Source organism: Physella acuta, unplaced genomic scaffold (genome assembly GCF_028476545.2).
Source record: "Physella acuta isolate Inbredline_101_S28 unplaced genomic scaffold, ASM2847654v3 ptg001493l, whole genome shotgun sequence".
Taxonomy (NCBI): Eukaryota; Metazoa; Mollusca; class Gastropoda; family Physidae; genus Physella; species Physella acuta.
In genome coordinates, this window is record NW_026733008.1 from 66,713 (window position 1) to 94,134 (window position 27,422).

General features: G+C 41.4%; 1 protein-coding gene across 4 annotated transcripts in view; it reads left to right on the forward strand.

Annotated features, from left to right (window-relative positions):
• LOC131928373 (putative 3',5'-cyclic phosphodiesterase pde-5) overlaps positions 1-27,422 on the forward strand; it is a 103,011-nt gene that overhangs the window by 61,926 nt on the left and 13,663 nt on the right. For 3 of the 4 annotated variants that reach the window (XM_059284375.1, XM_059284378.1, XM_059284377.1), the window contains 14 exons: positions 29-140; positions 5,401-5,450; positions 6,191-6,219; positions 6,827-6,932; positions 7,867-7,960; positions 8,378-8,436; positions 10,093-10,143; positions 14,635-14,693; positions 14,859-14,910; positions 19,163-19,398; positions 20,531-20,692; positions 21,555-21,669; positions 22,404-22,543; positions 24,907-24,993. In XM_059284375.1, the coding sequence (XP_059140358.1) occupies positions 29-140; positions 5,401-5,450; positions 6,191-6,219; positions 6,827-6,932; positions 7,867-7,960; positions 8,378-8,436; positions 10,093-10,143; positions 14,635-14,693; positions 14,859-14,910; positions 19,163-19,398; positions 20,531-20,692; positions 21,555-21,669; positions 22,404-22,543; positions 24,907-24,993 (1,352 nt within the window). Of the gene's footprint in view, positions 1-28; positions 141-5,400; positions 5,451-6,190; positions 6,220-6,826; positions 6,933-7,866; positions 7,961-8,377; positions 8,437-10,092; positions 10,144-14,634; positions 14,694-14,858; positions 14,911-17,624; positions 17,786-19,162; positions 19,399-20,530; positions 20,693-21,554; positions 21,670-22,403; positions 22,544-24,906; positions 24,994-27,422 lie in introns of all 4 variants that reach the window. The other variant, XM_059284376.1, reaches the window with a different exon arrangement.

A 27,422-nucleotide genomic window follows, 5' to 3' on the forward strand; every position in this document is an offset into this window, starting at 1 on the left:
CTTTACTAAATCTCTGTCTTCCCTGTAGATCAGACTCCAGACGAGTAAAGGGCGGGTCCTGCAAGAGTTGTCCAAAGAATTCCATCACACAAATGGAAGAGTTATGGTTCTTTTGGAGCTGGCCGCTTGTGTGGCTTCAGGTTAGTTGTCCGGTATTGGGGGTCAGGTGTGTGGTATTGGGGGTCTAGTGTGTGGTATTGGGGGTCAGGTGTGTGGTATTGGGGGTCAGGTGTGTGGTATTGGGGGTCAAGTGTGTGGTATTGGGGGTCAGGTGTATTGGGGGTCAGGTGTATTGGGGGTCAGGTGTGTGGTATTGAGGGTCAGGTGTGTGGTATTGGGGGTCAGGTGTGTGGTATTGAGGGTCAGGTGTATTGGGGGTCAAGTATGTGGTATTGGGGGTCAGGTGTGTGGTATTGGGGGTCAGGTGTGTGGTATTGGGGGTCTGGTGTGTGGTATTGGGGGTCAGGTGTGTGGTATTGGGGGTCAGGTGTGTGGTATTGGGGGTCTGGTGTGTGGTATTGGGGGTCTGGTGTGTGGTATTGGTGGTCAGGTGTGTGGTATTGAGGGTCAGGTGTGTGGTATTGGGGGTCAGGTGTATTGGGGGGTCAAGAGTGTGGTATTGGGGGTCTGGTGTATTGGGGGGTGAGGTGTGTGGTATTGGGGGTCAGGTGTGTGGTATTGGGGGTCAGGTGTGTGGTATTGGGGGTCAGGTGTGTGGTATTGGGGGTCTGGTGTATTGGGGGGTCAGGTGTGTGGTATTAGGGGTCAGGTGTGTGGTATTGAGGGTCAGCTGTGTGGTATTGAGGGTCAGGTGTGTGGTATTGGGGGTCAGCTGTGTGGTATTGGGGGTCAGGTGTGTGGTATTGGGGGTCTGGTGTATTGGGGGTCAGGTGTGTGGTATTGGGGGTCAGGTGTGTGGTATTGGGGGTCTGGTGTATTGGGGGGTCAGGTGTGTGGTATTGGGGGTCAGGTGTGTGGTATTTAGGGTCAGGTGTGTGGTATTGGGGGTCTGGTGTATTGGGGGGTCAGGTGTGTGGTATTGGGGGACAGGTGTGTGGTATTGGGGGTCAGGTGTATTGGGGGTCAAGTGTGTGGTATTGGGGGTCAGGTGTGTGGAATTGAGGGTCAGGTGTATTGGGGGTCAGGTGTATTGGGGGTCAGGTGTGTGGTATTGGGGGTCAGGTGTGTGGTATTGGGGTCAGGTGTGTGGTATTGGGGGTCAGGTGTGTGGTATTGGGGGTCAGGTGTGTGGTATTGGGGGTCAGGTGTGTGGTATTGAGGGTCAGGTGTATTGGGGGTCAGGTGTGTGGTATTGGGGGTCAGGTGTGTGGTATTGGGGGTCAGGTGTGTGGTATTGGGGGTCAGGTGTGTGGTATTGGGGGTCAGGTGTGTGGTATTGGGGGTCAGGTGTGTGGTATTGGGGGTCAGGTGTGTGGTATTGAGGGTCAGGTGTATTGGGGGTCAGGTGTGTGGTATTGGGGGTCAGGTGTGTGGTATTGAGGGTCAGGTGTATTGGGGGTCAGGTGTGTGGTATTGGGGGTCAGGTGTGTGGTATTGAGGGTCAGGTGTATTGGGGGTCAGGTGTGTGGTATTGGGGGTCAGGTGTGTGGTATTGGGGGTCAGGTGTGTGGAATTGAGGGTCAGGTGTGTGGTATTGGGGGTCAGGTGTGTGGAATTGGGGGTCAGGTGTGTGGTATTGGGGGTCAGGTGTGTGGTATTGGGGGTCAGGTGTGTGGTATTGAGGGTCAGGTGTATTGGGGGTCAGGTGTGTGGTATTGGGGGTCAGGTGTGTGGTATTGAGGGTCAGGTGTATTGGGGGTCAGGTGTGTGGTATTGGGGGTCAGGTGTGTGGTATTGGGGGTTAGGTGTGTGGTATTGGGGGTCAGGTGTGTGGTATTGGGGATCAGGTGTGTGGTATTGAGGGTCAGGTGTATTGGGGGTCAGGTGTGTGGTATTGGGGGTCAGGTGTGTGGTATTGTGGGTCAGGTGTATTGGGGGTCAGGTGTGTGGTATTGGGGGTCAGGTGTGTGGTATTGGGGGTCAGGTGTGTGGAATTGAGGGTCAGGTGTGTGGTATTGGGGGTCAGGTGTATTGGGGGGTCAAGAGTGTGGTATTGGGGGTCTGGTGTATTGGGGGGTGAGGTGTGTGGTATTGGGGGTCAGGTGTGTGGAATTGGGGGTCAGGTGTGTGGTATTGGGGGTCAGGTGTGTGGTATTGGGGGTCTGGTGTATTGGGGGGTCAGGTGTGTGGTATTAGGGGTCAGGTGTGTGGTATTGAGGGTCAGCTGTGTGGTATTGAGGGTCAGGTGTGTGGTATTGGGGGTCAGCTGTGTGGTATTGGGGGTCAGGTGTGTGGTATTGGGGGTCTGGTGTATTGGGGGGTCAGGTGTGTGGTATTGGGGGTCAGGTGTGTGGTATTGGGGGTCTGGTGTATTGGGGGGTCAGGTGTGTGGTATTGGGGGTCAGGTGTGTGGTATTGAGGGTCAGGTGTGTGGTATTGGGGGTCTGGTGTATTGGGGGGTCAGGTGTGTGGTATTGGGGGACAGGTGTGTGGTATTGGGGGTCAGGTGTATTGGGGGTCAAGTGTGTGGTATTGGGGGTCAGGTGTGTGGAATTGAGGGTCAGGTGTATTGGGGGTCAGGTGTATTGGGGGTCAGGTGTGTGGTATTGGGGGTCAGGTGTGTGGTATTGGGGGTCAGGTGTGTGGTATTGGGGGTCAGGTGTGTGGTATTGGGGGTCAGGTGTGTGGTATTGAGGGTCAGGTGTATTGGGGGTCAGGTGTGTGGTATTGGGGGTCAGGTGTGTGGTATTGGGGGTCAGGTGTGTGGTATTGGGGGTCAGGTGTGTGGTATTGGGGGTCAGGTGTGTGGTATTGGGGGTCAGGTGTGTGGTATTGGGGGTCAGGTGTGTGGTATTGAGGGTCAGGTGTATTGGGGGTCAGGTGTGTGGTATTGGGGGTCAGGTGTGTGGTATTGAGGGTCAGGTGTATTGGGGGTCAGGTGTGTGGTATTGGGGGTCAGGTGTGTGGTATTGGGGGTCAGGTGTGTGGAATTGAGGGTCAGGTGTGTGGTATTGGGGGTCAGCTGTGTGGTATTGGGGGTCAGGTGTGTGGTATTGGGGGTCAGGTGTGTGGAATTGGGGGTCAGGTGTGTGGAATTGGGGGTCAGGTGTGTGGTATTGGTGGTCTGGTGTGTGGTATTGAGGGTCAGGTGTATTGGGGGTCAAGTTTTTGGTATTGGGGGTCAGGTGTGTGGTATTGGGGGTCAGCTGTGTGGTATTGGGGGTCAGGTGTGTGGTATTGGGGGTCTGGTGTATTGGGGGGTCAGGTGTGTGGTATTGGGGGTCAGGTGTATTGGGGGTCAAGTGTGTGGTATTGGGGGTCAGGTGTGTGGTATTGAGGGTCAGGTGTGTGGAATTGAGGGTCAGGTGTATTGGGGGTCAAGTGTGTGGTATTGAGGGTCAGTTGTGTGGTATTGGGGGTCAGGTGTATTGGGGGTCAGGTGTATGGTATTGGGGGTCAGGTGTGTGGAATTGAGGGTCAGGTGTATTGGGGGTCAGGTGTGTGGTATTGGGGGTCAGGTGTGTGGTATTGGGGGTCAGGTGTGTGGTATTGAGGGTCAGGTGTATTGGGGGTCAAGTGTGTGGTATTGGGGGCCAGGTGTGTGGTATTGAGGGTCAGGTGTATTGGGGGTCAGGTGTGTGGTATTGGGGGTCAGGTGTGTGGTATTGGGGGTCAGCTGTGTGGTATTGGGGGTCAGGTGTGTGGTATTGGGGGTCAGCTGTGTGGTATTGGGGGTCAGCTGTGTGGTATTGGGGATCAGGTGTATTGGGGGTCAAGTGTGTGGAATTTGGGGTCAGGTGTGTGGTATTGGGGGTCAGGTGTGTGGAATTTGGGGTCAGGTGTGTGGTATTGGGGGTCAGGTGTGTGGTATTGAGGGTCCGGTGTATTGGGGGTCAAGTGTGTGGTATTGGGGGTCAGGTGTGTGGTATTGAGGGTCAGGTGTATTGGGGGTCAGGTGTGTGGTATTGGGGGTCAGGTGTGTGGTATTGGGGGTCAGGTGTATTGGGGGTCAGGTGTATTGGGGGTCAGGTGTATCGAATTGTGGGTCAGGTGTGTGGTATTGGGGGTCAGGTGTTTGGTATTGGGGGTCAGGTGTGTGGTATAGAGGGTCAGGTGTATTGGGGGTCAGGTGTGTGGTATTGGGGGTCAGCTGTGTGGTATTGGGGGTCAGGTGTGTGGTATTGGGGGTCAGGTGTATTGGGGATCAGGTGTGTGGTATTGGGGGTCAGCTGTGTGGTATTGATGGTCAGGTGTGTAGTATTGAGGGTCAGGTGTATTGGGGATCAGGTGTGTGGTATTGGGGGTCAGCTGTGTGGAATTGGGGGTCAGGTGTGTGGTATTGGGGGTCAGGTGTATGGTATTGGGGGGTGTGTGGTGTTGAGGGTCAGGTGTATTGGGGGTCAGGTGTGTGGTATTGGGGGTCAGATGTGTGGTATTGGGGGTCAGGTGTGTGGTATTGAGGGTCAGGTGTATTGGGGGTCAGGTGTATTGAGGGTCAAGTGTGTGGTATTGGGGGTCAGGTGTGTGGAATTGGGGGTCAGGTGTGTGGTATTGGGGGTCAGGTGTGTGGTATTGGGGGTCAGGTGTGTGGTATTGGGGGTCAGGTGTATTGGGGGTCAGGTGTATTGGGGGTCAGGTGTGTGGAATTGGGGGTCAGGTGTGTGGTATAGAGGGTCAGGTGTATTGGGGGTCAGGTGTGTGGTATTGGGGGTCAGCTGTGTGGTATTGGGGGTCAGGTGTGTGGTATTGGGGGTCAGGTGTATTGGGGATCAGGTGTGTGGTATTGGGGGTCAGCTGTGTGGTATTGAGGGTCAGGTGTATTGGGGGTCAGGTGTGTGGTATTGGGGGTCAGCTGTGTGGTATTGGGGGTCAGGTGTGTGGTATTGAGGGTCAGGTGTATTGGGGATCAGGTGTTTGGTATTGGGGGTCAGCTGTGTGGTATTAGGGATCAGGTGTGTGGTATTGGGGGTCAGCTGTGTGGTATTGGGGGGTCAGGTGTGTGGTATTGAGGGTCAGGTGTATTGGGGGTCAGGTGTGTGGTATTTGGGGTCAGCTGTGTGGTATTGGGGGTCAGGTGTGTGGTATTGGGGGTCAGGTGTATGGTATTGGGGGTCAGGTGTGTTGTATTGGGGGTCAGCTGTGTGGTATTGAGGGTCCGGTGTGTGGTATTTGGGGGTCAGGTGTGTGGTATTGGGGGTCAGGTGTGTGGTATTTTGGTCCAGCGTCTAGTATTGAAAAATCAGTGTAAACGTTTAAAAAGACATGGACCTCATGTAATTGATCACGGATACTAATGTGTACCCCTCCTGAATTTTTTTTTTTTTTTTTTTTTTTTTGCAGCAATCGGCTCAGATACCTACACTTTGTACTCGTGTGACCCGGATAGAAAAGTGAGTACATTTGAAAGCTTAGGTTATTATAGGTAGGGGGGGGGGCACAGCCAGCTCGGGGCCCCTGTGGTATTTTAGTATTATTGTGGGCCCTGTGATAATATAGTACCCATGTGTTATCAAGGGACCCACGGCCAGCTAGGGGTCCCTGTGATATTTTAGTTCAAGTGTGTATTAAAGATGCCCACAATAAGTTCGGTGCCTCTGTGATATTTTAATACCAGGGTGTATTGAAGGCCCACAATTAGAGTTCGGGCCTCTGAAATAGAGTTATATTTTATCACAACTTAGAGAAATGTTCACTAAAACATGTAAATTAGTTTGTTTGGGTGTCTAATAATTAACACCAGCGAGTGACCAGTGGGGGGGGGGGGGGGTAAGATATATCGTTTAATTTGGAATGATGAGCCCCATATTTATTGACACAACCTCTTTGACCCAGACAGTAAAAAAAAAAGTCACGTCTTGTTCTAGTAATAGTCGCTCAAATAGTAGGGAGGTTTAGTTTTAAGGGGGGGGGGGGGTTGTTGTTAGTAAAAGTCTGCTTTTATCATCATAATTTTATTGGAAATATCCTTTTAATCAGTCTGAGCAATTAATAAATTGGCATATTTATGTTTTACAAAAGAGAAAAAGTTGAAGATATTATTGTTCTACTGAAATTATCAATGTTCAGCATTGTTTTGATTGCACGAAATTAATGTACAACTGTGTCTTTTTGTTTCTCCCCCACCTGTTAGGAGATCTCACGGCTGTCTCGAACTGAAAAGTAAGTGTATCACTCATTTTTTTTCTCATTAAGGGTGTGTATTTGTGGGGTGTGGGGTGTGTGTGGGGGTGGGGGTGGTGGAGAAGCATAAGTGAAAGTCAAACAATATTAGCCGACCTAACCCCCGCCCCATACCCTCTATCTCAGTATTCGTCTACTAATAGTTCTAACATAGTTATTTAATCTTTTCATCAATTTTGTTCTACAATAAAAGTTGATGAGTAAATTAATTGACTCCCCTCCTCCTCCCCGCTACCCCCACCTCGACGTATCACATCGTCAGAAAAGCCTTTACTCACTCCCCTGAAGATAATCATTGTTGTAACTGTATTGTTATACATTTACTTTTAGTTGAGTAATTATAAACAAACTAGAAATCATTTAATCTGTTCTAATTCAGTGTTAAACTCAATTATCTAGTGTCGATTTAATTTTGTGATGAACTCAATTATCTAGTGTGTTCTAATTTTGTGGTGAACTCAAGTATACATTGTGTTCTAATTTTGTGATGAACTCAATTATCTAGTCAGTTCTAATTTTGTGGTGATCTTAATTATCAGAATAATAATTTTGAGGTGAACTCATTTGACTAATGTTTTTAACTCAGCGGTGACGTAACGATAGGCGCCAAAGAAAAATTGTCCTTGGGGTACTCAGCGGCTGCGACAGTGGCGCTGTCTAAAGAACCGACACGTCTACATCGTCTGCAAGGGGTGAGTACATAGAGGTCAAGGGCAGTGGCGTCTAGGTCATGGAGGTGTGAATCTAGGTCATGGGTGCGAATCTAGGTCATGGGGTGTCTGAAACTAGGTTATATGGTATCGGAATCTAGGTCGTGGGGTGTGGAAATCTAGGGCATGGCTTCTGAAACTAGGTCACGTGGTATCGGAATCTAGGTTGTGGGATGTGGGAATCTAGGTCATGGGGTGTCTGAAAGTAGGTCATGTGGTATCGCGATCTAGAAGGGTGTGTGGAACGAGGTCTTGGGGTGTGAGAATCTAGGGCATGGGGTGTGTGAAACTAGGTCATGTGGTATCGGAATCTAGATGGTTGTGCGGATCTAGGTCGTTGGTGTAGGAATGTAGGTCATGGGGTGTCTGAAACTAGGTCATGTTGTATCGGAAACTATATTATGGTTGTGAGGATCTAGGTCGTTGGTGTGGGAATGTAGGTCACTTGGTGATTGAAACTAATCCATATGGTGAGTGAATCTGTGTTATTTTATATGCAAGTCTAAATAAAACGTTGTGTTCATCTAGATCTAAGAGTGAGTGCATCTAGTGCAGACGATGACTCAATTTAGATCATTTAATGAGTATATTTAGTTAGATCTGCATCTATCAGCCGGTCTGTGTATGGTGCTGTTGAATTAATTACATGCGTTCTTCTATACCATCTCTTGCGATACGTGTAGATTTAGTGGGGGCAGAACTTGTAATTCACCCAAAAACAACCGTAAATGACAAGGTGTATTACATTACAACACGGGTGTATGAAAACAACTTTTGTATATTTCCATCACACTGTGGGGTTTGAGCCTCGGTCACTTAGATAAGCAGCGAGCATGCTACAATTCGACCACGGAGCAACAATGAACAAGTTGTCGTCTAAACATAAGCTAACATACTTGTTTCTTTCATTGTTTAGGATGCCAGTTACCCTGAAGGGCTGTCGGTCACTGACAAGACCGCGGAGTGTGCTATGGTGCTGCCGATTTTAAACGAGGCGGAAACGTGCTTTGGTGAGTAAAATTTGGTAGAGTTGGTTGGTTTTAAGGTGAGTAAGACTTGGTGGATTGGTTGGATTAAAGTGAGTACAATTTGGTGGATTGGTTAATTAAAATTAGTAAGGTTTGGTGAATTTAGTTTATGGTTCTTGGATTTGTCTGCAGACGTTACGAAAGGGATGGAGATAAAATTCCTGAAGGGGAGGTGGGCAATTTAAAAGTGTTTAAAATAGAGAAGTTTTATTTGAATATAATATTCATTTCCCATTTCGTTCAAAGAGGTGCTTTGAGTGGGGTGATCTTAAAAGGAACTGATGTTGTTATAATTGGCGTTGACATTTTGTTTATGTTGTGATGTAGTTCACAGTGCATTAAGATATTGAGACACGTCGCGACGAAGTTTTGAAGTTTGAGAGTTGTTTTTTTCTACAGGTGTGGTAGAGTTTTACAGGCAGACGGCAGGGAGCCAGTTCACAGAAGAAGAGGAGGAGGTAGGATCTGTGTACTCATTTGTTTTTAAATATGGGATGGCGCGGTCGAATGGTAGAGCGTTAGGCTACTAGCCCGAATGTCTTGTGTTCGGATCTCGATTAGGACTCGGGACTGTAGGACTTTCCGGAGTCAACCCAGCTCTGATGGATACCTGGTTTATTTTGGGGAAAGAAAAGACGATTTGGCATAGTGCTGACAACACTATCCCTTCATATGCCGAGATCAAGAAACATATAAACAGTACTTCATCAACCCTGACGGGAATTTTACTATCCTTTTTGTTTAAATGGTTATGTTGCTGTCATTATTCGTCAAGCTGACCACACTATCACGCTGTATACCGAGGTCATTGAAACACATTAACTACTTCATCTGTTCTATGTGTCTTTGGCACGAACGGGAAAAGATGAAGATGGTGATGATTCATAATACTTAAGAAATATTATTAGAATATATATTCACTTGACTATAAATAATGATTGCGGCCAGTCTGTACATTATGTGTATTGGGCTGTTACAACGTCACTAACCCTAAGGGCGATTCGCCATGAAAGCCCTTGAAGTTCAGCTATCGTTATGTTTGTTAGGGAATCTGAGCTTATGGTATCTTATAAACATAGACTACCAATTGAGGAATAAACCAAATGGTGGCAAGGTGTTTCCTGTAGTAGAGACACCTTCTGTATGGTGACACGCAATGGTCATGTGGAAACACCTACAAACACATCTCGGCATGTTGTTTGATCTATTTTTACTTTTTTGTCAATTAATTAAAATTATTGTCTCCACGGAAATCGGAAAATGGTTCGATTGTTTATTTTACATTCACCCATCCTCCCTCACATTTCGATACTCCCCCGTCACATCTAGATCCCACCCCCAGATATTGATTCCCCCACATTAAAATTCCCCCGTCACATCAATATCTCCCCCCCCCCCCATCACATATTGATTCCCCCACCACATCAAGATTATCAATATTCCCCCACCACATCAAGATCATCAATATTCCCCACCACATCAAGATCATCAATATTCCCCCACCACATCAAGATCATCAATATTCCGCCACCACATCAATATCATCAATATTCCCCCGTCACATCAAAATCATCAATATTCCCCCGTCACATCAAGATCCCCCACCACATATTGATTCCCCCACCACATCAAGATCATCAATATTCCCCCACCACATCAATATCCCCCCCCCCACCACATCAAGATCATCAATATTCCCCCACCACATCAAGATCATCAATATTCCCCCACCACATCAAGATCATCAATATTCCCCACCACATCAAGATCATCAATATTCCCCCACCACATCAAGATCATCAATATTCCCCCACCACATCAATATCCCCCCACCACCTACTGAGAGCCCACACACCTGAATATATTTCATATATGTATTGCATATACACACCACACACCTGCATATATTTCGCCCCCAGCCCCATTCATACTATTTATCCCAAGTGGATTCCCACCTATTTCATCAGAATTGTTCACCCTCCCCCCTCTATCACACATACATACACACACCTAAATCCCCCCTCCTCATTCGTAAATATCCCAATTCATCTGAACCCCCCTTCCCCACCCTGCCACCTACCCCCAATGACAAACTTCACCATCACTCGCTCTAGGTGGCTACTCTAATGTTTCAATGGTACGATATGCTGGTGGATTATGTCGAGGTAACTATCGTCTCTCCCACATCACGACTTACTTCCCTTATCTACAGTTTGTGTAGAGATTTGTCTTGGGTGACCATAGTCTAGAATCTAGACAATAGTTTTTCTACTAACATTTTTTTTATTTAAACATTTTTTTCTATTAACATTTTTTCTAATATTTTTTTCTATTAACAGTTTTTTTTTTATTAAAAGTGTTTTCTACTGACATTTTATTTTTCAACATTCAATCATTTTTTATTAACCCGCAGCTTCCCCCCCCCCCCCCCCCACCCCCTCCCGAACCCCTAAAAATCAATAACCCCTACCCTTCACCCGTTCTCGCATGTATATAATTTAAAGCTACGATATTTTATAATATTTAGTTTACATTACTGATATTAAATACGAAAGGCGAGTTGAACACCATCAGTTAACATGTTACTCATTTCAACTCAAACATTTTTTTAAAAGTGTTTAAAGAATTACAACAACTATCCGTACTCGATAATATAATCGATAAAATATTAGCACGCCATTTAGGTTTATACAATAACAGGACCGCTACATAAAGTATTAGATACTCATTGGAAATATTTTATATTTGATGATTCTTAAAACCTTTTTTTTAAGTTAAAGTCTTTGCTATGATACCACAAAAAGAGTGTTTACAGTAAATGTATATAACAATGTTTCAATAATATATTTCAAGAATAGTGTAAAAGTTACTGTGATATTTCCTAGTATAACACTAACATTTTGTCTGATGTTTAAAAAATAAAGCTTGTATTGATAAAAAATTATCATGGATTATTAACTCTTCATGTTGACTTATAGAGCATACATTATTTCATAAGTTAATTTTTTTTAATTAAGCTACTACTCAGTGTTTAGTAAAGATCAATTAACATCCGACCTCCATAATTCCCTTATTATGAAGCCGCCCTCCCCCACCCCTCAGCATCCCCCCCCCCACCCTGATTCTCCAGCTAACCCAATGAGTAGTGTGTAGCTAGCTCTAGCTGTGTCTAACTAACATTCTGCTTACTAACAGATCGCCTCCCTCCTCTTGATTTTGGGAACAACTTCGCTAATTAAAGCCGAGGTATTTCATCCCTCTACTCATTACATTGTTCTCTGTTCGTGTCACCGCAACCGCAGAGGCGTAGCGACCCTTCAAGATTTCGATTAGCACCCCCCCCCCCTCAAACTTTCGATTTGAACCCCCCCCCCTCAAGATTTCGATTTGTACCCCCCTCAAACTTTCAATTTGCACCCCCCTCAACCTTTCAATTTATTTTTCCAACCCATTTTGGCGCCCCCTAAGGTCGGCGCCCGGGGACATATGTCCCCCCCCCCCTCGCTACGCTACTGTGTCACCGTGCTTGCTTTTAACATCCCTGTGATTTTTATGAACACACATCATCTAAACCACACACCAACAACAAAAAACTTGAATTTCCTGTCCATTAGTGTGATATCAATTTCAATTACACCGCAGCGGTTCGGGAAATTCCGATTTTTGGACTTTCAACAGTGCGAAGTCTCTCAACAACGGCGGCATGACTTCCGCTTGGTAAAAAAAAATACAAAATACTCGTATTTCTCTCCTCTAATCTAATCTAACTTCAGAATTTAAACGGATATTTTTTTTCGCTGCCGATCTTCATGGAGTACATGTATATATTGCTAATGTTAAGAAGTCATAATTCATATAGACTTCCTTTGTGCTTAGCACGGACACTGTGTGGAGTTTAAGACATTGACTTGCGTAGGCGAGCTGATACAGGATCTATCATGTTCACAAACACAAGCAACATCATTGATGAACCAAGAGCTTATGTGAGGAAATAAAAACTGAGATGGTGTGTTTTTGTTTGAGAAGTAAAAAAACGAACATACCTGAGGAAATGGGTTGCTCACAGGCTAAACAGCAAGTGAAAAAAGAGGATGCGGAATTCTTAGAAACAGATAAGTGTAGATCAAGGCCCGATATTGTATTACTTACATTATTCATAGTTATATCTAACTTTGGTGTGAGTTATAAGGGTTAGTTTAAAGAAAGGGTTGACTTAATTTACGATGCGTACACTTATTTTTTGTGTTGTAATTTTATTTTTCTAAAAAACAGTTATTTATTTAGGCCTACATATTTGATAACAATATATATTTTATAGACTTTCTCTATGGCCTGTAGGTTGTATTGAAACAATTTTTGTCGCTTTCCTTTTTAAAAAAAGGCCTCTTCCTGAATCTAAGCCATATTCTACGTCTAGTCAGTGTTTCTTTCAGACATTTTTTTCCGGTGGGGGGGGGGCATTTATTACTCTCAGTGGGGGGGGTCTAAAATTACCGTGGGGGGGGGGGTCACTTGTAAAAGTATATGTTTCCTATAAAAATTCTATTTCATTCGGGTGGCGGTGGACGTTTTTTGACCCCCTCCCCCCTTCCCCGAAGGGATTCCTGAAAGAAACTCTGTCTCCAGTCTTAACCATAACAGCGATATCAGCTGAAAAAGATGAAGCGTTGTAGTCCCACCGTTGTCAATTTTATAAGAGCCTAAAGTATCACAACATGCCGCATTACTTTGCCGCGGATGAGAGATACAAAAAAAATCAACACTCAACGTATGGTTAGTCTACAGTAGCAGCACGATACATTCGACCAAGTATATCAGACAAACAGCACATTTTGTCACCTTACTGCTTACACTCTGTGTTCTAGCCCTTGCTTGTCGCTCCTGCATGTTTGTTGATTATTTGATGTACGTCGTTATTGTTTAAAAGTTAATATATATAAAAATACTGGTAGATTTATTTTATTTCTTAAAATACGTTGAAAATATTTTTAAAAATTGAGGAAAACATGAAGTTATTCTTGGGTTAGCTATACTTACATGTTAGCTCTTTGTAAACAAAAATTAAGACAAGTTTAAATCATTCTTTATATATAGGGGCATATATATATATATATATATATATATATATATATATATATATATATATATATATATATATATATATATATATGCCCCTATATATATATATATATATATATATATATATATATATATATATATATATATATATATATATATATATATATAAACTAGAGTAGCTACTTTGTGTTTACATGTTTAAAATATATATTATCAAAATATATTTGCTATGCTAAATCATATGTACTAACTCTCGCTTTTGCATTATAGCTTTATTTATTTAATCTTAACAATTGATGTATTTTTATAAATTAATGTTATTTAATTTTCACTTATTAAAAATTATTCGACGAATACTTGTACTTAAAAAGAGTGGAATATTAACATTGTAATGTAATAAAAGTTACATAAATAATGTGTACTTGGAAGTTCTGGTATATTTACTGACATGTTCTACTGACATTTTCTACTGACATGTTCTACTGACATGTTCTACTGTCATGTTCTACTGCCATGTTCTACTGACATGTTCTACTGACATTATTTATTGACATGTTCTACTGACATGTTCTACTGACATGTTCTACTGTCATGTTCTACTGCCATGTTCTACTGCCATGTTCTACTGACATGTTCTACTGACATGTTCTACTGCCATGTTCTATTGACACGTTCTACTGACATGTTCTACTGACATGTTCTACTGACATGTTCTACTGACATGTTCTACTGCCATGTTCTACTAACATGTTCTCTAGCTGTACTGACATGTTCTCTAGCTGTACTGACATGTTCTTCTGACATGTTCTACTGACATGTTCTACTGACATGTTCTATTGACACGTTCTACTAACATGTTCTACTGCCATGTTCTACTAACATGTTCTCTAGCTGTACTGACATGTTCTCTAGCTGTACTGACATGTTCTTCTGACATGTTCTACTGACATGTTCTACTGGCATGTTCTACTGGCATGTTCTACTAACATGTTCTACTGCCATGTTCTACTAACATGTTCTCTAGCTGTACTGACATGTTCTCTAGCTTTACTGACATGTTCTTCTGACATGTTCTACTGACATGTTCTACTGACATGTTCTACTGACATGTTCTATAGCTGTACTGACATGTTCTACTGAAATGTTCTAGTGATATGTTCTACTGACATGTTCTACTGACATGTTCTACTGCCATGTTGTACTGACATGTTCTATAGCTGTACTGAAATGTTCTACTGACATGTTCTTCTGACATGTTCTACTGTCATGTTGTACTGACATGTTCTACTGACATGTTCTATAGCTGTGCTGACATGTTCTACTGACATGTTCTACTGACATGTTCTACTGACATGTTCTATAGCTGTACTGACATGTTCTACTGACATGTTCTACTGACATGTTCTATAGCTGTACTGACATGTTCTACTGACATGTTCTACTGACATGTTCTACTGACATGTTCTACTGACATGTTCTACTGACATGTTTTACTGACATGTTTTACTGACATGTTCTACTAACATGTTCTCTAGCAGTACTGGCATGTTCTATAGCTGTAATCTGTTTTCCCCTAGACACACAGTGTTATGATTCGACAAAGAAAACTCAGTGATTTTTTGCTTGAAGTTACCAAGTAAGTGGTTCAGTATTTTTTCATGATAGGCTTACCATTTAAAATGCAAGTAACCCTTACCAGTAGAGTTTTTTTAGTATTTTGTCAGCCTATTGTTTACTAAGAGTGTTTGCGAAATATAATGCTAAGCAATATTCGTACAATACTGTCTATTGAATATTTCAGATCGGTTTTTCAAGATATTGTTAGTATGGATGTTGTTATTATGAAGATTATGGTAAGTTCATACTTTTTATATTTGTAATAATTAATTAATTTACATGAAAATCGTGTATAGTAAATACATGAACTTTAAAAAATAATTAAAGTTGCAAAGAAGAGTTGTTTTATTTAATATCACCAGGGCACAATATAGAAAAACAAATCAGCTCAATAACCTTTGGCCGTAGAGATTTATTAACATTTTGCTAAAGTGTGGGACATAGTGCTGACCTCACAATCTCTTTATACGCTGAGGTCAGTGGAACATGAACTCAACTTCACATGCCTTTTGGACCGTAGGGTCTGAGAAAATAGTTTTTTTTAATACCATACTCCAATATCTGTATCGTGATTTATCGGCAATATGTTGCCTTAATGCGGTAAAACAAAATTGTGATGTGCAAATGTAATAGAATTTAATTAATAACAAGGTGGGACTCCCATTAAGCTTGACACTGGCTTGGTCGTTAACTAAATGACATAATCGTCTTATCTTAATAACATTTAATTACGTGCTGCATGCGCAATAGAAAAAAAAATCGCCGCCGAAGGATAATTTCAATAGAATCACTAGAATCGTTACAAATAGTATCAAGTTCACTTGTTCTATAATTAGAGTTCTCCGTTTGTTTACCAAACGCAAATTATGACTCACTGATATACTCATGCATTAATGGACGGCGGTAGAGTACTAGACTGCTAACCCGAAAGTCTCGAGTTTGAATCCGCGTTCAAGTCAGTAAAACGTCCCCGAGTCCACTCAGCTCTGATGGGTACATAACTCACGTTAGGGGAAAATAAAGGCGGCTGGGCATAGTGCTGACCACACTATTCCTTCATATGCCGAGGTCACAGAAACGAATGAATTCTTCTTCATCTGCCCCGTGTGTCTTGAGCACGAACGGGAAAAGAGGATGATACGTGTGCATTACATGTGATGTCATTTCCCATCCGTCCATACTCACACTAAAGGTTATTTGACGTAATAGCTGCATGATATATTCTCTAAATCGTTAAAATGGGGGGGGGGGGGTCTATGCCTATGTCTGCTTAAACTTACAATAAATAAACAACAGCATGATAACGAATCATCTCCTGCGCTGGAAATCAGCCTCATGCTATCGATGTACGTCATAAGCGTATATCAATGATATCTTCAAAATATATAGGGGTGTAATCGTATCAGGGGACAGATATAATTAATGTCACGGATTCATCTCATTAAAATATATATTAAAATATATAATATCCCATATGTAATGTATATTTGCTTCTACATACACGCAGTATTTGTCTGTGGGTGTATGTTTATGCGATATATGATCAAATTATAATTATAGGATTCTGAATCTCACTAATGCAATGTGTTGTATCTAAGTTGCAAAAAAAAACCCTCTAAGTGAAAAAAGTCCCTGAAAGTATTGCAACAAAATATTATCTCTATTTGGATCTGAACGTTCTAAGACTTGCCCTTGCACCGTTTAGAAATAATGAGCTGCCTTAGGACCAGATATCTTCCCATTAAGACCTGTCCTTGCACTGTTTAGGAATAACGATCTGCCTTGTCACCAGATATCTTGTTATTAAGACTTGCCCTCAGTGCCGGCGCCAGGTTATTTAGCGCCCTTGGAAAAACTTATTAAAAGCGCCCCCCTCCGCAATTTTTTTTGTGCCCCCGTATTATCAGAGGCGTAGCCACCCTTCCCGGCGCTCGGGGAAAAACTTTCGATTTGCACCCCCCCCCCCCCTCAAACTTTCAATTTGTTTTTCCAACCCATTTTGGCGCCCCCTATGGACAGCGCCCTAGGCGACTGCCTAGTTCGCCTTATAGGTACCGTTGAGGAATAATGAGTCGCCTTATGGCCGACTAGATTATATTCCCATTAGGACTTGCCCTTGCACCATTTAGGAATAATGAGCTGCCTTATGGCCGACTAGATTATATTCCCATCAGGACTTGCCATTGCACCATTTAGGAATAATGAGCTGCCTTATGGCCGACTAGATTATATTCCCATTAGGACTTGCCCTTGCACCATTTAGGAATAATGAGCTTTCTTATGGCCGACTAGATATATTCCCATTAGGACTTGCCCTTGCACCATTTAGGAATAATGAGCTTTCTTATGGCCGACTAGATATATTTCCATTAGGACTTGCCCTTGCACCATTTAGGAATAATGAGCTGCCTTATGGCCGACTAGATATATTCCCATTAAGACGTGTCCCTTGCACCGTTCTGCTGTATGCCCAGATATCTTCCCATTATAAAACCCATTATCCGCCTTAGCACCAGTTGTAATCTGACCAATGAAAACCTTAGCACCAGTTGTAATCTGACCAATCAAACCTTAGCACCAGTTGTAATCTGACCAATGAAAACCTTAGCACCAGTTGTAATCTGACCAATGAAACCTTAGCACCAGTTGTAATCTGACCAATGAAAACCTTAGCACCAGTTGTAATCTGACCAATGAAACCTTAGCACCAGTTGTAATCTGACCAATGAAAACCCTCTGATTGACCAATCAAACCTTAGCACCAGTTGTAATCTGACCAATGAAAACCCTCTGATTGACCAATCAAACCTTAGCAGCAGTTGTAATCTGACCAATGAAAACCCTCTGATTGACCAATCAAACCTTAGCACCAGTTGTAATCTGACCAATCAAACAGCACCAGTTGTAATCTGACCAATGAAAACCCTCTGATTGCCCTCTGCATGTGTAGAACTTTGCCCAGCGCCTGGTGAACGCCGACAGGGCCTCCCTGTTCTTGGTCGACTATTACAAACGAGAGCTCTACGCCCGCATCTTTGATGTCGGCCAGCCCAGCGGCTCGACCGCCTCTGACCAGCCGGACGCTAGGCCTAAACCGCAAGACGAGATCAGGTTTACCCCTCCTGCCATTTTGTTTTGTTTCAGCTTTGTTTTGTTTTTTAATTATTTTTTTCTAAAGCTATCCAGATTTTATGGCTTAAATCGTGATAGCTTTACGGGCTCTTTTGAAGAAAAAAAAAAACCTCAGCTATTTGCTTCATCCTGTTTTATTTAATTCCCCCCATTACGTTTCACAATTTATACAACGCTTTTTTTTCAGCTATCCTTCTTACTTCCCTTAACTCATATATACAGAGCTATCCCCCTCCCCCTTTAGCGATTGCTACACCTCAATTTTTTTTACATTAGAATTTTTCCAATACGATCGACTGATTTCGTTTGACCTTTTCACATTCCAATCTTTTGTATTGTTGAGTGTACTAGAAACTGAATAGAAACAAGGCCGTATGAATGTCGTTTTTTTTCATGTGTAGGAAGCCAGTCCGCTGTCTTACTGCTGGGGGGGGGGGGGGGCTTAAGATTCTCTTGAGCTTACTTGTATCGCTAACACGAAAAATGAGAGTAACAAAACACCTTTTGGGGGAGATTTCATTCCGTCTACAAACTAGCACAAGACACATTCGATCGATGTATATTTGGTGGTCAATAAAATCAATATTATGTTAATGCGGAAAAAAAAATCGCACAGACATGAAAAAGAAAATTGAAAGTGTGTGCTATTTAATAATCAATTTTTAAAACACGTTCCAAACTGAAGCATTTAGCTATTGCCATCTGGTACGGCTTGTAAACGCTTTCTTCTGTATAATCTTGCCACCCTGCTTGATCAATCCTTCTATCTCTCACTCTACTGCCTCATGTAATCAAGATTGTCAGCCAGTTCTTGCTATTGTAAACAAAACAAAAACACATGAATTAGATGCTACAAACTTATATTTGAAGAAATGGTGCTATTAATATTTTTTTTCGTTTTATGAAAACATGCAAACACGTTTCAAATTAAGTTTTTTTTTATATAAACATTTTAAATAATAATAAAGTTTTTTTAAAGTTTTACTAAATAAAAGGATTATTATTTCAAGCTAAATTTTTAAATTATTATTTTATTACTATTAGGCCTATTATTTTATTATTATTATTATTGTTATTATTACTATTATTATTATTATTATTATTTCTATTATTATTATTATTATTATTATTATTATTATTATTGTTGCTACATATCAGCACTTTATTATTGAGCACCCACTTCGTATAAGGGACAAAATGATCATAACAAAGTCTTGAAAGTATTACATGGCCAAAAAATACGATAAATAGAACAAAGATAATCCAAACCTGCAAATTAAAATTGGAGAGTTCCAATTGACTTGAGATTAAGTAACGCGCTAAAACAGCGGCATTGATTGTGTTTCTTTGGTGTAGAATTTCGGCAAAGCTTTGGTGGACGCAGATAGGGCGTCCCTGTTTCTTTTGGACACGAGGTCCAACGAAATCTACGCCCGAATCTTCGACAACGGTTACTCCATGGACAGCCCGGACACCCCCGGGTCGCCTCCCCCCGGGGCTGAAACAAACCCCCAGGGGCCGGACGACCAAGAGGAGAGCGCGGAGGAGAAACAGTTAAGGAAGAGATACACGTGGCAACCCCAGGACATCAGGTTGGCGCCGTGTGACGCGTTGCTTACGTAGTGGATTGACACGTGACTTGTAGCGCATGATGTGTGTTAGCCCGCCCGGCCGGGCAGTGTGTAGCACACGCTGTGTGTGTGTTAACCCGCCCGGCCGCGTGTAGCACACATCCCTAGCTGTGCAGTAAATCAACGCGGCATGCTCATTTGCTTCAGTACACATTTCAAGTAACTCTCTTAACACTCAAGTAACACTCTCTAACTCGGGGAGATTGTATTGTAACACGCAGCACGCTATTTTTAGCCATAACCTCGTTTGACTTTTCATGCATATGCTTGTAGTTTAGTTATCGCCCTTTTTCTCCCACTTGCAATCACAAATTAACCCTAACATTTTAAATTGTTCTGTATGTTTATCATGGAACAGTTCCTTCATCGTGTGCTTTAGACTGACTGTTTCGGTGTGTTCTAATCTATTTACATTTACATTCCCCTCCATTATTATTTAATTTAAAATTATTCATAGATTTTTTTTTTTTTACAGTTACAGAAATTTGTTAATACTATGCATATAATAATCACTAATTATTAAACTAATAAATATTTTATTTACATAACCATTTTAACATAATTAACAAAACAGGCATTAATTATTAAACTATTGAAGAAGATATTTAGTCGCATATTGAGAAAATAAACTCATAAATTCATTTAAAATGCTCATTATTCGCTCTTTGTCCACTTGATAGCTTTATCTCCCTTGAATACCTTTTGTTATGAATATAACAATTTAATATCTTATTGTTTTGTATTTTTTAATGTCACAATTGTATTAACAACTTAATTTATTATCTATTCTATTAACCGTTATCAAGTTTTCTTGTTTAGTAAATTGTGTACTAATAACTATTAATTACCTACGATGACAGTAAAGCTTGGTTTTTTCTTCTATTTTTTCGAGTTCATTAATTTAAATATTTCTTATAATTTAAGAAAACAAAATATAGTTTAACTATATTATTTATTTTAAAAAATACTATTTTAAATTATATAAAACATTAAATAAACACAATTAGAAACACTATAAGTTAGAACGCTTGTTTTTTTGTGTGCATAAATTGGAGATGTTTCGATGCTTATAGGCATTTGTGTTCTGCGACAGATTTCCCATGGAGAAGGGTGTGGCCGGGTATGTGGCGAGTACGGGTAAAATACTCAACATCAAGGACGCCTATAAGGACCCTCGGTTCAACCCTGATGTGGATATCAGGACAGGGTACAAGACCAAGACGATACTGTGTATGCCCATCTTCATCAGAGGAGTGTAAGTACATGTGGTTGTCACAAGTAGAAAGTAGGGGAGTGTAAGTACATGTTGTTGTCATAAGTAGAAAGTAGGAAAGTGTAAGTACATGTTGTTGTCATAAGTAGAAAGTAGGGAAGTGTAAGTAGATGTTGTCACAAGTAGAAAGTATGGAAGTGTAAGTAGATTTTGTCACAAGTAGAAAGTAGGGAAGTGTAAGTAGATGTTGTCACCTAGTAGATTAAGAAATGCAAGTAGATTTTGTCATCACAAGTAGATTTGGGAACGTAAGTAAATGTTGTCACCAGTGTTTCTTCCAGACTTTTTTCTCCGGGGGGGGGGGGCGCTTGAAATTTTCGGGGGGGGGGGGCGGTAGACTTTCTTCGGGGGGGGGGGGGCGGACACTGTTAAAAGTATATATTTTCTATATAAATTATATAAATTTTATTTCGTTCGGGGGGGGGGCGGTAAAAAAATTTCGGGGGGGGGGGGGGGAGCAAAGCCCCCCCGAAGAGATGCCTGGAAGAAACTCTGGTTGTCACAAGTAGATTAGGGAGTGTAAGTTTATTGTTGTCATAAGTAGAAACTATGGTGCGCTATTGAAATATGAAAGTGTAAACTGGTATATTCATTTGATAATCTAAAGGTGTTCTTACTATCCCAATGTAAAGCATTATTGTTTGTTTTTCTTCTTGGTGGTTGTTTTTTTTATACTATTTCGAAATATTACGAAATACGGTAAAAGCAGGGTTTTGTTTAAATGTGCTTTAAAATATAATTCAATACACAGATAATTTACACTGGCATTGAGAATTCTTTTTGTCTTGAGATAAGGGGAGAATAAACGCATCATTCCCCGATTCGACTTGTTTTTTCCTGACAGGGTGATTGGCGTTGTACAGATGGTCAACAAACGTAACGGGACATTTACCAAATCGGACGAGCAGGCCTTTGAGACGTTCGCCATTTACTGCGGTCTAGCGTTACATCATGCTAAAGTGAGTTGGACTTCTCCTACCTTTAAAGTGAAATCTGTATTTTAGATGTTTTGTAAGGTGACCGGAAACATTGCGCGACGGAAATTTGTCACAAAAAAAAGTCCACAGGGGAGTTTGTTTTTATTGATAATTCAACCACGTTAGCAAAATACTGAAACATTTTTCGACAAAATATGAGAAGAATCGGACTTGGATTTTTGGATTTACTTTCAAGAACAAAGTGTTTGATTACGGAGTTGTCTCTCCTTGTGATTTCGGAGTTGTCTCTCCTTGAAGAGCGACTGTCCGAAGGTTCGAACTCGAGACTTTTCGGTTTAGCAACCATGAGCTTTACCGACTCGACTACGCAGACCCCTTATATTTGACATATTTTAATTTAAAATTTAAACCCTTGTATTACAAGTAAATACAAAGTGACCTAGTAATAGTAATTTTCAGAAATAACCTAACTTTTTGTGTCTGAACTATTGTTCTATTTTTAGCTGTATGAAAAAAATCGTTCTATTTTTAGCTGTATGAAAATTGTTCTAATTTTAGCTGTATGAAAATTGTTCTAATTTTAGCTGTATGAAAAAAATTGTTCTATTTTTAGCTGTATGAAAATTGTTCTAATTTTAGCTGTATGAAAAAATTGTTCTCTTTTTTGCTGTATGAAAAAATTGTTCTATTTTTAGCTGTATGAAAAAATAATTGTTCTATTTTTAGTTGTATGAAAAAAATTGTTCTATTTTTAGCTGTATGAAAAAATCCGAAGATCCGAACAGAAATACAAGGTGGCGCTGGACGTGTTATCCTACCACAGTCAGGCCACGCCAGAGGAAGTTGCCAACCTTAAGGCCAAACCAATCCCAGCGGTCATACGGAACATAACAAAGTAACATATGCGCTTATGTGTGTGTATGAGAGGAGTCGGGGTTCATAAATCAGAGCTGTGGCGTCACTAGATCGGGTGTCACCCGGTGGGGTAACTGAGGGTGTCAGAAAAAAGTTTATTTTTAAAAATGTGCTCCATACATGTAAAGTTCTCCCTTGGAGTATCACCATTTAGGGGTGACACTTAGACAAAATAAAACATAAATTTTACTGTAAAAACAATATTTTATCCAGTTAAAAAATAACAAAATAGTAGAGGGAGAGGCAAAAGGGGTGAAAGCCCTCCTTAGCAAACCGGTTGGCATCTGTTTCCCTTTCAAACCTGACGGTCTATGGGGCAAGTGAAGTAGAATTCACTTGTTTCTGTGACCTCGGCATATGAAGCAGTAGTGTACGCAGGGGGGAGCAAGGGGGGGGGCGTCCGCTCCCCCTCTGACCATTTTCAGCAAAGTGGCGCCTTTTTGGAAACTATTTAAACTCTAAGTTTTAAACAATGATATTTTTTAAAAAAACATTTTTGGTCGGCACATCTATGTAAATCACAAGATTTCTTTTCATGCAGCAATTAAAGCATTATTGTACTAGTCTAGTAGTGTCTGCATTTACAAAACGTATTAACAGCTGCATCAGTTTGCCATTCTAAAAATAACCATTACGATGCATTGCAATGTTTAAAAAAAACATCTACGGGTAGTACCACTTGGCAAGAGGGGTGTTAAGTTTAAGGCAACTGTATAATGTATTTGCTTACGAATAATTGAATTAGAAAATGTTATACATAAAACTTAACACATAATTACTTTATATATCCAGCTTGAATCGTGTGACTAATTTAAAAAAAAAATTGCAGTACAGAAACAAATACAACTGATGTGGCACTTCTATTTAAATTTACTTATGAGCAAACTGCGTAGTGGTGGGGAAATTTTGACAAGATCAACAACGTCATCACGATGAAGTAGTAGTATTCTTACAGTTTGGGCGATAGTGATTACGATTACAAATTATATGAAACAGTTACAACCCCCCCTCCCCCATGGAACCCTCTGTAAAAAAAATATTTAAATCTATTTTTGTAATATATATTTGTGTAATATATATGTATGTTTAAAACAGTCATTTAAAAACTGACACTATGTTCACTCTGAGTTGGTTATCTCCCCCCTCTCCCCCCCCCCCCCCACCTCACCACCACAATTGTGTAGAGCGACATTAATGTCACACATAGATATACACTGGGTTGGATAATTGACCTAAAGTGACCGGACAATGGTGAATGAATTTGAACCCACCCCCCCCCCCCCCCCCAACCCACCCCGAACTGATCTGTTAAGTACATGTAGAAAAACGCGAAATAATGTATCAAAGTACCATGCCGCCAGAAAATTAGCTTTTTAAACGTAAAACTCTGTGAATATTGTTTTTGCAATTACCAGTAAAAAGGTGTGTGATCAATACAGTGATCTAACCCATACCTATCACTATGTTAAAAAATGATCTTTAAAGAACACAAAGAAGCAGTAGTTAATTAAAAATATATGATCTGAACTAAAAAAAACGATATTTAGTGAAATGTAGGCTGTTATTCAGAGTGATTCTATTAAAACGAAAAGCGTGGTTTTATACCAACTCTGATTTTAAAAACTTTCATTACGCTATAATACTTTAGTATTTATGATGACGATATATTAAATTCTGATTATAGACAAAAACATTTTGTAAACACGAATAGTGTTAAACAATTTCATTATATTCTAAAGTAATTATTTATTTCTTTTGACATTTATAATTAAATGTGTAGATATGTACATATTTATATTAAAAGAGTGATTATTTCCCCTATTTCACTTGTCTTAAATAATTTCCCAGGAATTATTATGTAAGAAATTTTCTTTACAAAAATTACAAAACAGATTGTGTTACGTTCATTGTTTTTGGTTGTAGTGTGTGTATATTTTTTGTGTTTATATAGAATAGAACGTGTTAATAATTCGGCGCCTTTTTTTGCTCTTTTCGCTCCCCCTACAACGAAAACCTGGATACGCCTCTGATATGAAGAGATAGTGTGGTCAGCACTATGCCCAGCCGCCTTTACTCTCCCTAACATGAGTTACGCACCCATCAGAGTTGGGTGAACTCAGGGACGGTCTCCTGACTTGAACCCGGATTCGTACTCGAGACTTACGGGTTAGCAGTCCAGCTCTCTACCGCTAGGCCACTCCGTGGCATCTGCCTAGCGACTTTACTGGGTCAAGGGAGGGGGGGGGGTAGCGTGTCTAGAGTGTTGCCTGAAAGAAACACCACCTCCTATTGAAGATACGCCGTTGCCGCGATGCACTAATAGACTGTTCTATGCTCTTCCAGGTACGAATTCTCCCCATGGGCAGTGACTGACGACGAAAAACCATTACACTGTTTGTACATGTTCAGAATACTGTTTGCAGACATCAAGTAAGTAGCAGGCTTGATACATACACACACCCACCCACACCCACACACACACGCACACACACACACATATATATATATATATATATATATATATATATATATATATATATATATATATATATATATATATATATATATATGTATATATATATATATATATATATATATATATATATATATATATATATATATATATATATATATATATATATATATATATGTATATATATATGTATGTATATATATATGCATATATATATATATATATATATATGTAACGAGTCCCCGAGTCTATCCTGCCGACAACGCCAAATGTAACGAGTCTCTGGCTACCCTGCCGACAACGCCAAATGTGACCTTCCCGAGTCTAACCACTCATTCCACACAACATTGACCACAGCATAGATACTCGAAGATGCAGGTTCATTATTGATCCTTTTATTACATGAATCAAAGAATGCTTCACAATAATATAATGAATCAAGAGAGATGTTTCACAATAATAGTCTGAATCAACGGACCCCCAACAGTCCTCACTAGGCTTCATCTAACTGAATATACATGTCTAACGTCCTTCTTAACACAATATAACCAACTTGATACTGCCACACAGACTGACTGAGAGAGAGAGACTGACGGACTGACTGACAGACCTTCTGAGACCGACTTTCTGAGAGACCGACTTTCTGAGAGACCTCCTGAGAGACTTCGAGCTCAGCCGTCGCCTTCCTTATATCCCCTTCATAATCGTACTCATATTCGGTCCTATCATAATCGTAATTGTAATCGATTCTAATCGTTACATCAGACTGTTAATTACGCCGCTTCTGTCGTACAGTCCGATTTTAATAAGCCACCTGCATCCTGTCACATCAAAGTTGACAGACCGTCTTTCGTATCGCTTCCCGAGATATTACGCCTTGGCATCAGCCAACACCTGCACTGTGACGTCAGACTGTAACACGTTATGTCTCTTGGTAACTTCCCCTAGTTACATCCACCCCTGCCTTTTTTTGTGTGTTATCAACCACAAACAACGCTTGGTAGGTGCACTTCCTAAATGTCCATCGCACCATCGTAAAAAAAATCCATTGTTCCACTCACTGTCAATGTCGTCACATTCGTATAAGATTGACAGTTATCCCTATTTCACATATCCAATGTGTCTACATCATCTTCCTCAGACACAAAACAGTTCTAGAATTCACATCCACCTTTTTTCGTTTGGTGCCTTCACCAGTTCACTTTTATGACTTTTTGAACAGTCTGTTTTCATACCAGCGCGACCATGAAAGAATTGATGGTTGCTGACAAAAAATTTCGTATTCTTTCTGTTTCTCAAACTTCTCCGCGGACCACTTATCTGATGGTCTACTGTCTCTCTGCCTTTGGAGGGACCGGGATCCTCCTTGTTGCCGGTATCCTCCCCTTGTGTGTCGCTGTTGTTCTGTTGATGGTGACATGGTTCCGGGATGGGTATGAGAATTTCCGTTATAGTTTCCGGTTCCCTAATTGTCTTGGGTTTCCTTGTGTGTAACTGCTCTTCTTGACTATGACAATATTTCTTTAATTGAGCAATATTCGCCCACCGATCCGGTTTGGCGTGATCGATGGGTCTTATCTTAAAGGGGCCACCTGCTACTTTAGGCATCTCCACGACTTGCCATATCTCCTGTCCCCAGAGATCGTGGATTTTGTTTCTGCCTAACGGGTGGCTACGCAGTAATACCCTGTCGTTCAGTTTGAGTGGCGGGTCCTTTGTCTGTACCGGCGGTTCCCTTCGCCGTGCTTCATGTTCTAGTCTTTCCTGTACTACCCTGTACATTTCTCTAATTCGTCTCATATGTTCATTCACATATTCCAGTACAGTGTATGAGCCAGTCATACTCTCCTTTTTTCCTAGGAACAAGTCAAGGGGGAGTCGAGCCTCCCGTCCGAACAGCAACATGTATGGCGAAAAGCCGGTTGTGGCATGGGGTGTGCAGTTGTATAGATATACCAACTCTGGGAGAAAATCAGGCCAACGTTTTTTCTGTTCAGGTTCTAGAGTACGCAACAAATCATGCATGCTGCGGTTGAACCGCTCGCACTGTCCGTTTCCTTTCGGATTAAATGTGGTTGTTCTAGATTTGTTGATCCCGTAGTGGCTGCACAGTTGGTTAATTACTTCTGACTCGAAGGCCCTTCCTTGGTCAGAGTGTAATTGTCTTGGTATGCCATATTTGATGAACCAATGTTCTATTAAGACCTTTGCCACTGTTTTGGCAGTCTGATCTCGTGTGGGCACCGCCACAGTCCATTTGGTGAAAACATCAGTCATTACCAACACATGTTCCGTCCCATCCGATGATTGCTCCAACGACGTAAAGTCCATAGCCACAATCTCTAGTGGTTTTGTCGCTAATAGGTGTCCCGATGGCTGTCTCATT